The sequence below is a fragment of the Tachysurus fulvidraco genome, chromosome 13 (assembly GCF_022655615.1).
Source record: "Tachysurus fulvidraco isolate hzauxx_2018 chromosome 13, HZAU_PFXX_2.0, whole genome shotgun sequence".
Classification (NCBI taxonomy): Eukaryota; Metazoa; Chordata; class Actinopteri; order Siluriformes; family Bagridae; genus Tachysurus; species Tachysurus fulvidraco.
Window position 1 is genome coordinate 2,921,051 of NC_062530.1, and position 14,191 is coordinate 2,935,241.

The 14,191-nt window shown below is 42.3% G+C and overlaps 1 protein-coding gene across 1 annotated transcript in view; it reads right to left on the reverse strand.

Moving 5' to 3' along the window:
• tcf25 (transcription factor 25 (basic helix-loop-helix)) overlaps positions 1-13,604 on the reverse strand; it is an 18,301-nt gene extending 4,697 nt beyond the window's left edge. Inside the window, exons 1-14 of the mRNA XM_047822593.1 lie at positions 13,275-13,604; positions 11,735-11,815; positions 11,389-11,469; positions 10,059-10,186; positions 9,572-9,637; positions 9,198-9,280; positions 8,540-8,670; positions 7,720-7,819; positions 5,838-5,931; positions 3,389-3,481; positions 2,105-2,210; positions 817-976; positions 394-481; positions 20-178 (exon numbers count right to left, since the gene is read on the reverse strand). Of these exons, the coding sequence (XP_047678549.1) occupies positions 20-178; positions 394-481; positions 817-976; positions 2,105-2,210; positions 3,389-3,481; positions 5,838-5,931; positions 7,720-7,819; positions 8,540-8,670; positions 9,198-9,280; positions 9,572-9,637; positions 10,059-10,186; positions 11,389-11,469; positions 11,735-11,815; positions 13,275-13,502 (1,598 nt within the window). The 5' untranslated portion in view covers positions 13,503-13,604. The remainder of the gene's footprint in view (positions 1-19; positions 179-393; positions 482-816; positions 977-2,104; positions 2,211-3,388; positions 3,482-5,837; positions 5,932-7,719; positions 7,820-8,539; positions 8,671-9,197; positions 9,281-9,571; positions 9,638-10,058; positions 10,187-11,388; positions 11,470-11,734; positions 11,816-13,274) is intronic.
• Positions 13,605-14,191: the final 587 nt, after the last annotated feature.

Here is a 14,191-nt window from a genome sequence, read left to right on the forward strand (position 1 = left end):
AAATGTCTGTGGTTCTTACTTGTTCTGGGCATCGTCCACCAGCGGGTCCTTCTCATCGACCCTCCTCAACACCTCCCGAACGTTTCCCTCCATCCACAGCATCACTCCTGCCTCCTTCCACAGGCTGTGACAGCGACCCACGTACAGACCCATGAGCTCCAACAGAGCAGGCAGCTGCCTAAAAAATGGAAAGAGAGAGAGAGACAGAGAGAGAGAGAGCACAAGAGAGAGAGATGGGAAGAGAGAGATGAAGAGGGAGAAAGAGAGTTGGGGAGAGAGAGAGAGAGAGAGAGAGAGAGAGTGAGAGAGAGAGAGAGAGAGAGAGACCAAACTCTAGCTGAATCTAATATTAACATTAGATAAAACACTGTGACTGTGAACATAAATAATTACCCCAAGCGACTTTTGGGACCAAAGTACGCGTGAGACGACACGGCAGCATCGGGCTGGACCGAGCAATGATCCAACAAAGGCATCAGCACTGTAAAACACACAAACGCAGGGTTAAAAGCTCCTCTGAAATCCCAAAATCCTGTCTCTGGACAATTCAACTCAAGTTTTGATTCTTTTTCATCAGCCATTCCAAAATACTCCAATATTTTCCCCCCAGTATTGCGGAGCGGCGAGTACGATAGTGTTCCATCATACTCACAAAGCCAAACCAGTCACACACCGATTTATACCCGCGCACCTTACAAGCATCCTGTAACCCTGACGTCCAGGAGTATCGGTGTTGGGTTCTGTTCAGTGGACAACGAATAATGCCAAGCATCCATATAAGGTGTGTGTGTGTGTGTGTGTGTGTGTGTGTATCACCTCCAGGAAAGAAGATAAGCGCATTCTGAAGCAGTGTGTCGGATCTGATCTTCATGCTTTGGCTATCCTCGGGTGTCGTCTCCTCTTGCTGACTCACATGATAGCAAGCCAGAGCTACAGAGAAGGCAAAGTTAGGCAGCAGGGACAGGTTCCGATGTGCCTAAAAAACAAAAACAATAAATCGAATTGTGTCACTTAGCTCTCGATTAGACACAAGAACTACCATGAACAGTCATCTAAGGGAAAAAATAATGATGACGATGATGATGATGTTGATGATGATGGGGGCATGATGGCTTAGTGGTTAGCATGTTCTCCTCACACCTCCAGGGTTGGGGGTTCGATTCCCACCTCCGCCTTGTGTGTGTGGAGTTTGCATGTTCTCCCCGTGCCTCGGGGGTTTCCTCCGGGTACTCCGGTTTCCTCCCCCGGTCCAAAGACATGCATGGTAGGTTGATTGGCATCTCTGGTAAATTGTCCGTAGTGTGTGAGTGTGTGAGTGAATGAGAGTGTGTGTGTGTGTGTGCCCTGTGATGGGTTGGCACTCCGTCCAGGGTGTATCCTGCCTCGATGCCCTATGACGCCTGAGATAGGCACAGGCTCCCCGTGACCAGAGAAGTTCGAATAAAAGTGGTAGAAAATGAATGAATGAATGAATGAATGATGATGATGATGAACACTACTTCTAAGTCCACGCTTAAGTGAACTTCGATTTATTTGGACACAGTATTGAAAAAGACTGAAAAGAATAAAAAGGTGAACGATGTCTGTTTCACGCTGCTAAATTCTTGAACCTGATTGGTTGAAAGGCGTAGATTAACATTCCATAAGAAGCTTTTATTAACGCGCTCATTCTAATACGTTACTGTTTCTACGGTAACAACATACACAGGGACTTGTATGGTGCACGATCAATCCTTATCATCCATCATGTTTATTTATTTATTCATTTAGAAAAAGCATCTTTAATGTCAGCGTACAGTAAGATTCGTGTTGTCGGGTTTTCGGAGGAATGTGACCGCCGGTGGAATTTTATACAAGCGCTATAACATAGGTGATAACAGGAATAGGATTGTAAGTGGGAACGTCTTACAGATGACTCATAATATTGAATGTAGCTCGAAAGAGAAAAATCAAATCGCTGTGATGTGCGTTTCGACTTCTGTGTGTAACTGAAATCTGCTTTAACACAAAGCCGTGTTGTTGATTCTTTTCCCGAAACAACACACCGACAAATGTGTATTTCTTACTGACAGACAGGTAGAGATGATCTCTGCAGGCGTCTTACCTCCCACTCGTCATACAGTCGGATGAGGAAGCTGTATTCCCGACAGCGCAGACACAGGAAATCGATCAGCAGCAGCATGCACAGAGGATCGTTATCCGGGTCCAGACTACACACACACACACACACACAACCAGTGTTGTATAAAGTATTAGAAAACAATACTCGAGTAAAAGTACAAGTATCGTACTAGAAAAAGTCTTTGGTAGAAGTGAAAGTTACCTTTTAGAATATTACTCAAAGTATCTTAAAGTCTTAAAGTATCTGATATTTACTGTACTTAAGTATCAAAAGTCATTTTCTGATATTTAATGTACTTAAGTATTTGAAGTAAAAGTAAAAAGTAAAATTTCAGCCGATTAACGTTATAGATAAACACCTCCAGCTCTGACTGCGCGTACCTGTGCTTCCCTGTAGAGCGTGTGTACAGTATGTGTGTAATGCAATCTAGGAACAGTGATTAGCCAAACCTCCCTTATTGCAGTCGCACACATTTCTTCTGATATTATTTTGTAGTAAAAAGTAACGAAGATGCTTAGTGGAAATATAGCGGAGTAAAAGTTTACATTTTATCTAGGAGTAAAAGTGAAAGTTGACATAAATTTAAATAGAGAAGTAAAGTACAGATACATGAAATTTCTACTTAAGTACAGTAACAAAGTATTTGTACTCCGTTACATTACAACACTACACACACAGACACAACACACACAGACACAACACACACAGACGTGCACGCAGATGCGCACACACACACGCGCGCACGCACGCACACGCACGCACGCACGCACGCACGCACGCACACACGCACGCACACACGCACGCACACACGCACGCACACACGCACGCACACACGCACGCACACACATACGCACACACACACGCACGCACACACGCACGCACACACGCACGCACACACGCACGCACACACGCACGCACACACGCACGCACACACGCACGCACACACGCACGCACACACACACGCACACACACACGCACACACACACGCACACACACACGCACACACACACGCACACACACACGCACACACACACGCACACACACACGCACACACACACGCACACACACACGCACACAGACACGCACACAGACACGCACACAGACACGCACACAGACACGCACACAGACACGCACACAGACACGCACACAGACACGCACACAGACACGCACACCTTCAGCTATTAATAAACCAGTTGATTAAAGCAGATCATGTGTTTCACAGGCAGAAGACAAGCGTCACACTGAGAACTGGACAACGAGCTGTACCTCAGGATAAGTTTGCAGTACTCCAGAGAGGTGCGTGGACATCCTCTTTTCTCCAGGAACATCATGTGCTTATAAACCGCCAGATAGAACGCTCTGCACAGAGACGTCAAAACAAAAGATCTTAGTGTTATCAGAATAATAAAACTGACAATCCATTGATCCTGAAAATACAAAGCTTTGAAAAAGTTTGATGAAGGGCTTCGTTATTATTGGCACTCTGTGTAAATAAGCATGTCAGGATAAAACCACTTTTGAAATGAGTGTGCTGTTACAGAGAAATATTCAAAACATGAGGTTCACATTAACCTTAGACAGAATACATGTGTATGAACGAGAGGGAGGGAAGTAGAACAGTGAAGTTACTGGGTTCTGTGGGCAAGAAGGGGCAGGAGTTTAAGTATTTGGGGTCAACTGTCCAGTGTGACAGGGAGTGTGGAAAAGAGGTGAGTTCAGGAGTGTTGTGTGTGTGTGACAGAAGAGTGTCAGGAGTGTTGTGTGTGTGTGTGTGTGTGTGTGTGTGTGTGTGTGTGTGTGTGTGACAGAAGAGTGTCAGGAGTGTTGTGTGTGTGTGTGTGACAGAAGAGTGTCAGGAGTGTTGTGTGTGTGTGTGTGTGTGTGTGTGTGTGTGTGTGTGTGACAGAAGAGTGTCAGGAGTGTTGTGTGTGTGTGTGTGTGTGTGTGAGACAGAAGAGTGTCAGGAGTGTTGTGTGTGTGTGTGTGTGTGACAGAAGAGTGTCAGGAGTGTTGTGTGTGTGTGTGTGTGTGTGAGACAGAAGAGTGTCAGGAGTGTTGTGTGTGTGTGTGTGTGTGTGAGACAGAAGAGTGTCAGGAGTGTTGTTGTGTGTGTGTGTGTGTGTGTGTGTGTGTGTGTGTGTGTGTGTGTGTGTGTGTGAGACAGAAGAGTGTCAGGAGTGTTGTGTGTGTGTGTGTGTGTGCGCGTGTGTGTGTGTGACAGAAGAGTGTCAGGAGTGTTGTGTGTGTGTGTGTGTGTGCGCGTGTGTGAGACAGAAGAGTGTCAGGAGTGTTTTGTGTGTGTGTGTGTGTGCGTGTGTGTGAGACAGAAGAGTGTCAGGAGTGTTGTGTGTGTGTGTGTGTGACAGAAGAGTGTCAGGAGTGTTTTGTGTGTGTGTGTGTGACAGAAGAGTGTCAGGAGTGTTTTGTGTGTGTGTGTGTGTGTGTGTGAGACAGAAGAGTGTCAGGAGTGTTGTGTGTGTGTGTGTGACAGAAGAGTGTCAGGAGTGTTGTGTGTGTGTGAGACAGAAGAGTGTCAGGAGTGTTGTGTGTGTGTGTGTGTGTGAGACAGAAGAGTGTCAGGAGTGTTGTGTGTGTGTGTGTGCGCGTGTGTGTGTGTGACAGAAGAGTGTCAGGAGTGTTGTGTGTGTGTGTGTGCGTGTGTGTGTGTGTGACAGAAGAGTGTCAGGAGTGTTGTATGTGTGTGACAGAAGAGTGTCAGGAGTGCTGTGTGTATGTGTGTGTGTGTGACAGAAGAGTGTCAGGAGTGCTGTGTGTATGTGTGTGTGTGACAGAAGAGTGTCAGGAGTGTTGTGTGTGTGTGTGTGTGTGTGTGACAGAAGAGTTTCAAGAGTGTTGTGTGTGTGTGTGACAGAAGAGTGTCAGGAGTGTTGTGTGTGTGTGTGTGTGTGTGTGTGTGTGTGTGTGAGACAGAAGAGTGTTAGTAAGACTGAAAAGAAAGGTGTAGAAGACGGTAGTGAGAGCAGCTCTGCTGTACGGGTTAGAGACTGTAGCAGTGAGGAAAGGACATGAGGCAGAGATGGAGGTAGCAGAGATGAGGATGTTGTGGTTATATTTAGGAGTGATGAGGATGGACAGGATTAGGGACGAGCTCATCAGAGGGATGGCTCAGGTTGTCTGTTTTGGGGACAAGGACAGAGAGACTAAATTGAGATGGTTTGGACATGTACAGAGGAGGGAGATGGTTATATTAGTAGAAGGATGTTGGAGATGGAGCTGAGGGTAAGAGGTCAAGAGGAAGGACAAAGAGGAGATATATGGATGTGTTAAACGAGGACATGAAGGTAACTGGTGTGAGTCGAGGATGACGAGAATAGAATTAGGTGGAAACTGATGATTCGCTGTTGTGACCCCTAACGGGAAAAGACGAAAGTAGAAGAAGAAGAAAAAGATGTTCACATTTACCACTGAACATTTTTATCCCTTTCATTATTCTGGATGTTACAGAAAGCTCCCATGTTTACCTTATATTCCTTCTATTCTATTTCAGGAGAAAACCCCTAACCCGAGTCGGACCATTTGTTCGCATTCATTCCAAAATACTTAAATAATTAAGTAAGGTCTCTTGAGTGGAGACGCTAATTCAGGGCTTGATGGTAGTTTCTATGGTGTTGGGTAAAGAAATTACTTTGGAAAGAACCAGAAAAACCAACAGTGATGATGGTGAGATTCAGATCTGAGGAAGAGAGACACAAACCTGTTCTCTGTTCTTCGGTAATCCAACCTGCTGGTCCCTGAGGTGAGGCTGAACATGGGGTGGAACACACACTCAAAGCTGTACAAAGCCCTCTCTGATGACCACAGACCCACACACACACACACACACACACACACACACACACACGAAAAGAAAAGCATAAAAAACAGGACATAAATATAGGACGTAATATAATTTCCATTCTTGAAGAGAAAGCACACTAATGAACGAGGAGAGCTTTTAGGACAAAGAGCTGAATGCTTTATAAAACAAAATCAGAGCTTGTTAGTGCTTTTGAAACCAAACACATTTCTCATCTCATCTTCTGAGAAGGAAAAACGCTGAGAAGGATTACTGAAGAATACCAGGTTTAGTTTCTGAACAATCACCAATACGCTCCTGCCAGAGGCATCGATGTTCACTGGTGTACGAGTCAGTGCGAGTCTCGTGTCTACGTCGTCAACCCGTTTCCCTTTAGCAGCTCACAGAACCCCTTATACAGGGGGACGATAGAGAGCGTCCTGACTAGCGGTCTCGCTGTCTGGAATAGCAAGTAAACACTGTGAGAAAATATGATGATGATGATGATGATGATGATGATGATCAGGTTCTGTCTTAATGGAGCATCAGTACACTTACCTGCACCGATCAAACCCTTCCCAACCATCATACAACCACCACTGCAGACCCTATTAAACACTTCCTGCTGCTGAGAGACACTATTTTTACTTTATTTCTTTGCTACTGCACAGCCAGTCTGACAGATCGACTCCTAAGTCAGTTTCATTTAAACGAGTCGATTTAATTAGATAATCGTATCATCGCTCAGCCGAACATGCCGCACGCAACAAATTAGAGTTATGAAAAAAATGTGTACAAATCGATCTGAATAACGCAGAGTCGTGTTTATAACAACCATGATGCCTGTATTTAAGGGTCTGAGCTGCAGGGGTTATGGGATAAGAAGAGAAATTCACACTCTCCTATTTTGTACTATTCAATTAACTTATAAAAGAAGGTTACGGATATCATCCTAACTACGACGTCAGGATCCGTGTGCTCCTATTTTGAAATTCTGTTTCGAATCGCACAAGTGTGTAGAGGTTACATGAGTCAAATGACACGATGCAATAGTCCAGGCGCTCATATAATAAATGAAGAGGCTTAATTCAGTAGTTTAGCCTTTTATAGTGACGACATTAAGCTGCCTTCACACTGCACACGACAAACGATGGCCGAAAAAACCGGGACTCATTTATTTCCTATGGAAAGTCGCAAAGGCGCTGCGTGAGGTGCCGACCATCCGCGGATCCGTATTTTTCGGATCCGTTAAATAATTTGAACTTGTGCGAATACACCACATCCGATATGCCGACCGGATGTGACGTATTCCAATGATATCCAATCAGGTTCTTGTGTGCGAGGTGATAAGAATTATTGAAAAGTATTAATATTAACTTTAGTCATTTTTAAACTTTATCAAAAACAATCTTTTTGTTTTAAATACATTTTTAATGATAAAAAAAGTAATAAATTATTAATATTTATATTGTATTCTTTTTAATGTCATGTCCATGTTTCTTCAAAAATTATTCACGGTCTTTCTGGATTTCTCGGCAACTAGCTTAAATGCTTCATTTTTCCTGTAAACATCTCTGTATGATTCAAGAGTTGGATCATATAGTAATGGGTTTTCAGAGACCGCGAGAATTAGCTTCTCTCCCATGTTGACGTCTACACGATCATATTGTACATTCCGTGCGATTGCCACTAGGGGGCGAAATCCGACAGTCGTTTCCGTTTGTCGTGTGCAGTGTGAAGGCGGCTTTACTGTGGGTATCAGGTGCAGATTTCCAAAATACAAACGCAGAGACAATCTCACCGATCAGGTCTCTGGCCATCTCCTGGTCCTCCTGAATGCGACACACGTCAGAGAGTTGCAGCAGGGAGTCGATGTGGTAGGGGTTCAGCTGTAACAGTGCCTGTTAAAAGACAGTCATTTAACCATCATTACACCAGAGTGTAGGTGTCAGTGTTAGAGGGAACAAAAGACTAGTCTCGGTATCGGACGTCACACCAAAGCATTTCCCGAACGTCGGATACATACGGGACACAAAATTAGAAACGCCTCCGAAGTTTTGTAGTCGTACTCTGATTGGTTGGATTCTTCGGGTTTTCCGAGAGACACGTGTGTGGCTTTTTTTTAACAACCCGCCTGGAAACAAAGCCGTGGTGACGCTCTACTTCTCTCATGGAAGAACAAAGATGTTGTGTTTACCACTGTGACAATGAGCGCTTATTTGGATCAGCTAAACACTGGAGTTTCCAAATGCTGTGAAGTTCACAGCCTCATTTGCACGAGTTTCTTAAATAAACTATCTGTGGTTGCACGATGGTCTGTTTTTATAGGGACATCGACTTTACATGTTCACGCCCCTAAACGTGATGCTGAACAAAACGAAGTGTGATTGGTTGCTTTACACGTCACTCAGACACCATCTTGGGCGGTTCCTTTTCCAATAAAAACTGCCATAGAGTCCAGAGGTTCTGCTGTCAGTCTAAATCTCTGGCGACACGAATCTAAACAAGATCTAACTTGTCTCATGGACGTTCCACAAACATAAATGTGACACAAACGTCCGCTTGCTGAAAGTACGTCTAGTTAGGACCGATCTAAGGACTACAGGCCCTGATTTATTTACCACAATGTTGTTAGGATCCATAGACTCCACAGCATCGAGGAACTTGAACTGGACTTGCTGGTAATCGCGGCTGTGCTCGAACGCAAAGAACTGGAGGCCGCCTGTGGACTCCAGCAGACCCATGGAAATACCTTGAGAAGGCAGAGAGGCAGAAAATGAGATCATTCATGTGGAGAATTATTTAATCTGCGTCCATGCAGATCTTCATCTGCACTTAAATAAAATAACAAATATGTCAGAAAGAAGTATAGAAGCCCTTATTATCACCACATATACATTACAGCACAGTGGAATTCTTTTCTTCACATATCCCAACTGAGAGGGTTGGTGTGAGAGTGCAGGGGCAGCTATGATACAGCGCCCCTGGAGCAAGGAGGGTTGAGGGCCTTGCTCAAGAGCCTAGCAGTGGCAGCTTGGCAGTGCTGGGCCTTGAACCCTGATCCTCCGATCAACAACCCAGAGCCTTAACCAGTTGAGCCCACCGCTGCCCCATACTGTCATGTGTATACTGTATAGTGCAAATCATCCTGTTATTGTGCTTGCTAATTGCCCTGTATGTTACTAAGCAATAAGAAAATAAGAAGTAATCGTTCTCTCTAACCTCCACAGGATTATGAATAAAGTGAGAGACTAAAATCCGACCGCTGTCTGGTTTTACCTGGTCGACTAAAGCGAGCCCACGTGTCTTTAGGGGAAGTCATCCATGTGCTGCGATGAAACTGCCTCTGTCTCTGCCTGGGTCTGAATGTCACACACAAACACACACACACACACACACACACACACACACGATAAGCAGAAGACCTCACATTTAAAACTGAACACACACAAAGAAAGAAAGGCAAAGATTTCTATTATGATTGCACACATTATGAGAAATATCGACAGCTATAACACACACACACACACACACACACACACACACACACACACACACACACACACACACACATTTCATTCAGAATACTGAAAAGTGAAGCTGGTTTAGCATGGATATCTGCATATAAACAAAACAACCAAATAAAAACACACCTTTGTTCTCCGAGCACAGCCCGAGCTCCAAAATATCTCTTTAATTCAGTCTCAGGGTTCAGATTCCTAAAGAGCAGATAATGTAAATTCTTTAACAAAAACAAACAAACAAACAAAAACAATTTCACCCTGATTTGTATTCGTTTATATCTAACTGTCTCTACTGAAGATTTACAGATATATAAAGTAATAAGTCACACGCTCTAGTTTAAACATTTCAGCTACAGAAAAATGAGGCCACGCCCACATTTGTCAGCAAAGAAACGGATCAAACAAAGGGGCGGGGCAAGAAACATGCGTAATATATAATATACACAAATCTGTTATAATGAGATCAGAACTGACGGAAGAAATGTATAAGATCGTCTAGGAATACTTGAATTAGACATGAACGTGTACTTAATTTCTATTAAAACGTGCTTGTGTTCCTTTGAGAGTAAAATCAGGCCATTGGAGATTTAATCCGTTATGACGAAGACACTTTTACCTGTGTTCAACATACAGCACAGGTCTGTGTCCTGAAACTCCACCATCCTCAGTCTGAACTGACAAACTGTTCTCCTTCTCTATGGTCTTTAGTAAAGCGTCGATGTCGTCACCTTTATCTGGCTCCTCCTACACACACACACACACACACACACACACACACACACACACACACACACACACACTAAATACTCATGTACTGATATACAGGGAAGACAAATATAATGATAAAATATAGCAGTGATGGTGGGCCCTCGCACGTTTTTTTATCGCTATACGGTGCCTCCCAGAAAACAATGCACAGTGGGCAAGTGCATCAAGTGGGTAAATATCAGTGGACTATTTTATGTTGTTACTGACCCATTTGGGGATTGTAGGTAAATTAAACCCCACATTTAGACAACCTTTGTGACTGACACACTTCCTGGCGTCTGTTGGTGGCGCTATGTCCGAGATTCACAATAGGCACATCGATGCGATCGGAATCCTTGGCCGAACATACACACCGCGTGTCATCACAATAAGACATTTTTTGCTTTAGATATTAGACATTTCCTGTTTCTCTGAATTCGCCATAACTTAGTCGCCTCGCCATGACTGTACCGTTCGAGATATCAAAAATCCCTTCGCAATTTAGCAAGTGCAATGTCTCGGTATCATGTTCACCATGTTTGGTGTCAATCGCATGAATTCCCTAGGAGGACTATTTAAAAGTTCACCGCATGCACTTATAAAACAATACAAAATGGCCGACTTCCTGTTGGGCGGAGCTCATAGTTTAGAGCACGAAAGTTGTTCAGGTCGATATATGTGTACCAACTCTCGTACATGTGCATACATAATTGCCCGATCTGTGCACAAATGTTTGTTTTTGCATTACAGGGGGCGCTACAGAGTCCCCCTGCCACGCCCGTATTCCAGCATTTGCCCAAGCCTTTGCCCAAGCCTAGTGTCGCCTGACTCTGACGTGGGTGCCAAATTTCAAGAGTTTTCGAGCATGTTAAGGGACCCCAATTGGCCAATGTGTGCAAAAAATTTAAATAAATAAATAAAATAATAATAATAAACCCGAGTAAAAACAATAGGGCTTCGCACCAGTCGGTGCTCGGGCCCTAATCATTATAATAATGATAAATACGAACAAATTAATTCGTAAATTGTTCACAGGACCGTTTTTGAAAAATCCATTCTTGTCTTTGAGATTTTTTTCGATGTGACTAAATACAAAACCAACTGTCCTGCAAACCCACGACTGAACAAAATGACTGATGAATCAGGACCACAGAGGTCAATAAGTGAGAAGAAGAAGAAAAAATAAAACACAATCATACCGGTGCGTCTGCAGCAGCTGCCTTTTTCCTCTTCTTCTTCCTCTTCTTTTTCTTATTGCTTGTCTTTTCATTGGAGTCAGACTGAAAAAAAAAAGTAAAACAAAAATGTCTTTAAAAAGCAAGTCACAAAGCAGACGTAAGCACGTTCCATCTCAGGGAGTCTTGTGACTGTTCTCATTGTTATTGTAATACACTAGACGGCACGAAGTATTACACGAATCCTTTAATTAATACATTTGAAATAATTCTCTAATGACATCTGAATTAAATATGTAGATTTTCTGCTTCTTTTTTTAACCTGTCACACAAACAGACAGAATTATTTACATTTAAAATACTTATAAACCTTTTCTTGCTTTACTGGTACCGAGACTCTCTCCTCGTCACTCTGGGTTTTGTTGCCGTCGGTATCAGCTGCTTCACCAATCTGTAATTCAGGACACAAGAAAAACAAGAGTCAAACCTCCAGTGCAAATGAAAGGTGAGACGAGACGTTGAGGCGAGAAGCCAAACCCTGGAGAACACGGTCTGGTTCTCTAAAACCTAAAGAGTTTATGAAGGTTAGACTTTGAAAATGATCAAACTGAAGCTACTACTTTTAACATGCTGCTGGAACATCGGGCGGACGCTCTTTTTAAAAGTGCAGACGATTTCCCGCTTAGTGACAGCACCAGTCTATCCCGAAAGATACGTTCTCTCTAACTATTAACTCTACGAACTTATTGCATGCTGGAGATCCAGCGGTTAAAGTCTCCACTATTTCTATGTTAGATTTCTCATATCATGTCATTAAAACTGTTGATTATTTATCAATATTTTAATACCAATTTTACGTTTTTATGTTTATAGCTGTAAACTGAATTAAAATTTTCTGACTGAAAAACGTTTCGCTCATTTGCATGTGGCGACACCCACAAAACTCCCTAAAAGGTTGAAGTGCAAAGCTGGGAGCTTGAAATGAATGATCAAGGTAAAGGCTAAACATGCTGTAAGTCAGTGATGTAATGCTGTTGAGGTTTTACATGAGTTTGTCTTGTCGTACGTAATCACATAAGCACACACGAACACGATTAGGATGCAAATGGTTTTCAGCATTTACAGGATTTTTATACACCTCTTAAACAAATGCAGATTTTCCCCGAACAGTTCTATCTAACAGTTGCACTTCAATTTAATTTATTTCTTAATCTATTTCTATTTACATACGTGTATTTTATATTTATCCCCCCCCATCTTATTTTTTATTATTTGTGTTGTTGTCTCCGTGTACTGGAAGTTTTGCAAAACTAAACCTAATACCAAATACCTTCTGATTCTGATTGGTTGGGAAAAATAAGTTAAGGTAGAGCGTTTGTGTAAGATTTATTCTAATTATTATTATTATATTATTATTACTATTATTATATTGTTATTTTTATATTATGTTACTATTATTAGTAGTAGTAGTATTATATTATATTTATAAATTGATATATAATTATTATATTATGTACATTATTATTATTACAGTATTATTATTAGATTAGTATTAATCTACTTATTAATTGATATATACTTACATTATTATTAGATTAGTATTAATCTACTTATTAATTGATATATACTTACATTATTATTAGATTAGTATTGTTATATTATTATTATTATTATTACTTCTACTACTACACAGTTATTATTATGACTACACAGTTGTACAAGGCTTGTCTTTGTTGGACTTGTAATAAGTCTTGAATTACGACTAAACCGTATTTAACAGTAAATCAGAGGACACTTGAAGGTAGCATGAGAACCTGACAGTGACGTTACTTTAAAAACAGTTCAGGCTTTAAGTGACTAATTGTGATATAAATGTACATATTAAATGTTAGACACCGTTAAACTCTGACCAGTTCATAAATGTTGTTGATATTATTCTGATTTTTGCTCCTTATTTTCTTGGCTTTGTGGCTGCTGTTGGCCGGCTGTATAACCTCCTCCTCCTCCTCTTCCTCTTCTTCCTCCTCCACTAATTCTGCTCCTTTTCCTTCTCCAGCGCCCAGCTTCAGGTCCTGGATGTTGATGTCCTCTTGTCCCCGCTGTTTCCCTTTCAGTCTCCTCAGCGCTCGGCTCGACATTTTACTGCTGCTTCGTTATAAAGCCGCTCCAAACAAACACAGCCATAACAAAAGTCACGACAGGATCTGATTGGACGTTCACACGGAAGCACTACCAGTACAAAACGGAAGTTATTTCATCAAAGGACTAGCACACGGATTTTTTATCCTACCCGTAGTGCAAGTCCTGCAGTAAACCTGCAGTACAGTGCCATCTAGTGGCCAATAATATGAAGAACAGCTTTTTTTTTACAAACCCCGCCTCCTATGCTATGATTCGTTACGATGTCCAAGAAACAACCAATCACAAAGTAGAATACGGTATGACTAGCACACGGATACATTTTTTTTCCAACCCGTAGTGCGAGTCCTGCAGTAAACGTGCAGTACAGTGCCATCTAGTGGTCAATAATCTGAAGTACAGCTTTTTTTTTTTCATATACAAACCCCGCCTCCTGTGCTATGATTCGTTACTTTGTCCAAGAAACAACCAATCACAAAGTAGAATACGGGATGACTAGCAGACGGATTCAGTTTTTTCCTACCTGTAGTGCGAGTCATCCCGTATTCTACTTTGTGATTGGTTGTTTCTTGGACAACGTAACGAATTATAGCATAGGAGGCGGGGTTTGTATCAATGCCAATAGGGAGGAGGGAAAAGATGTACTTCAGATTATTGGCCACTAGATGGCACTGTACTGCAGGATTAA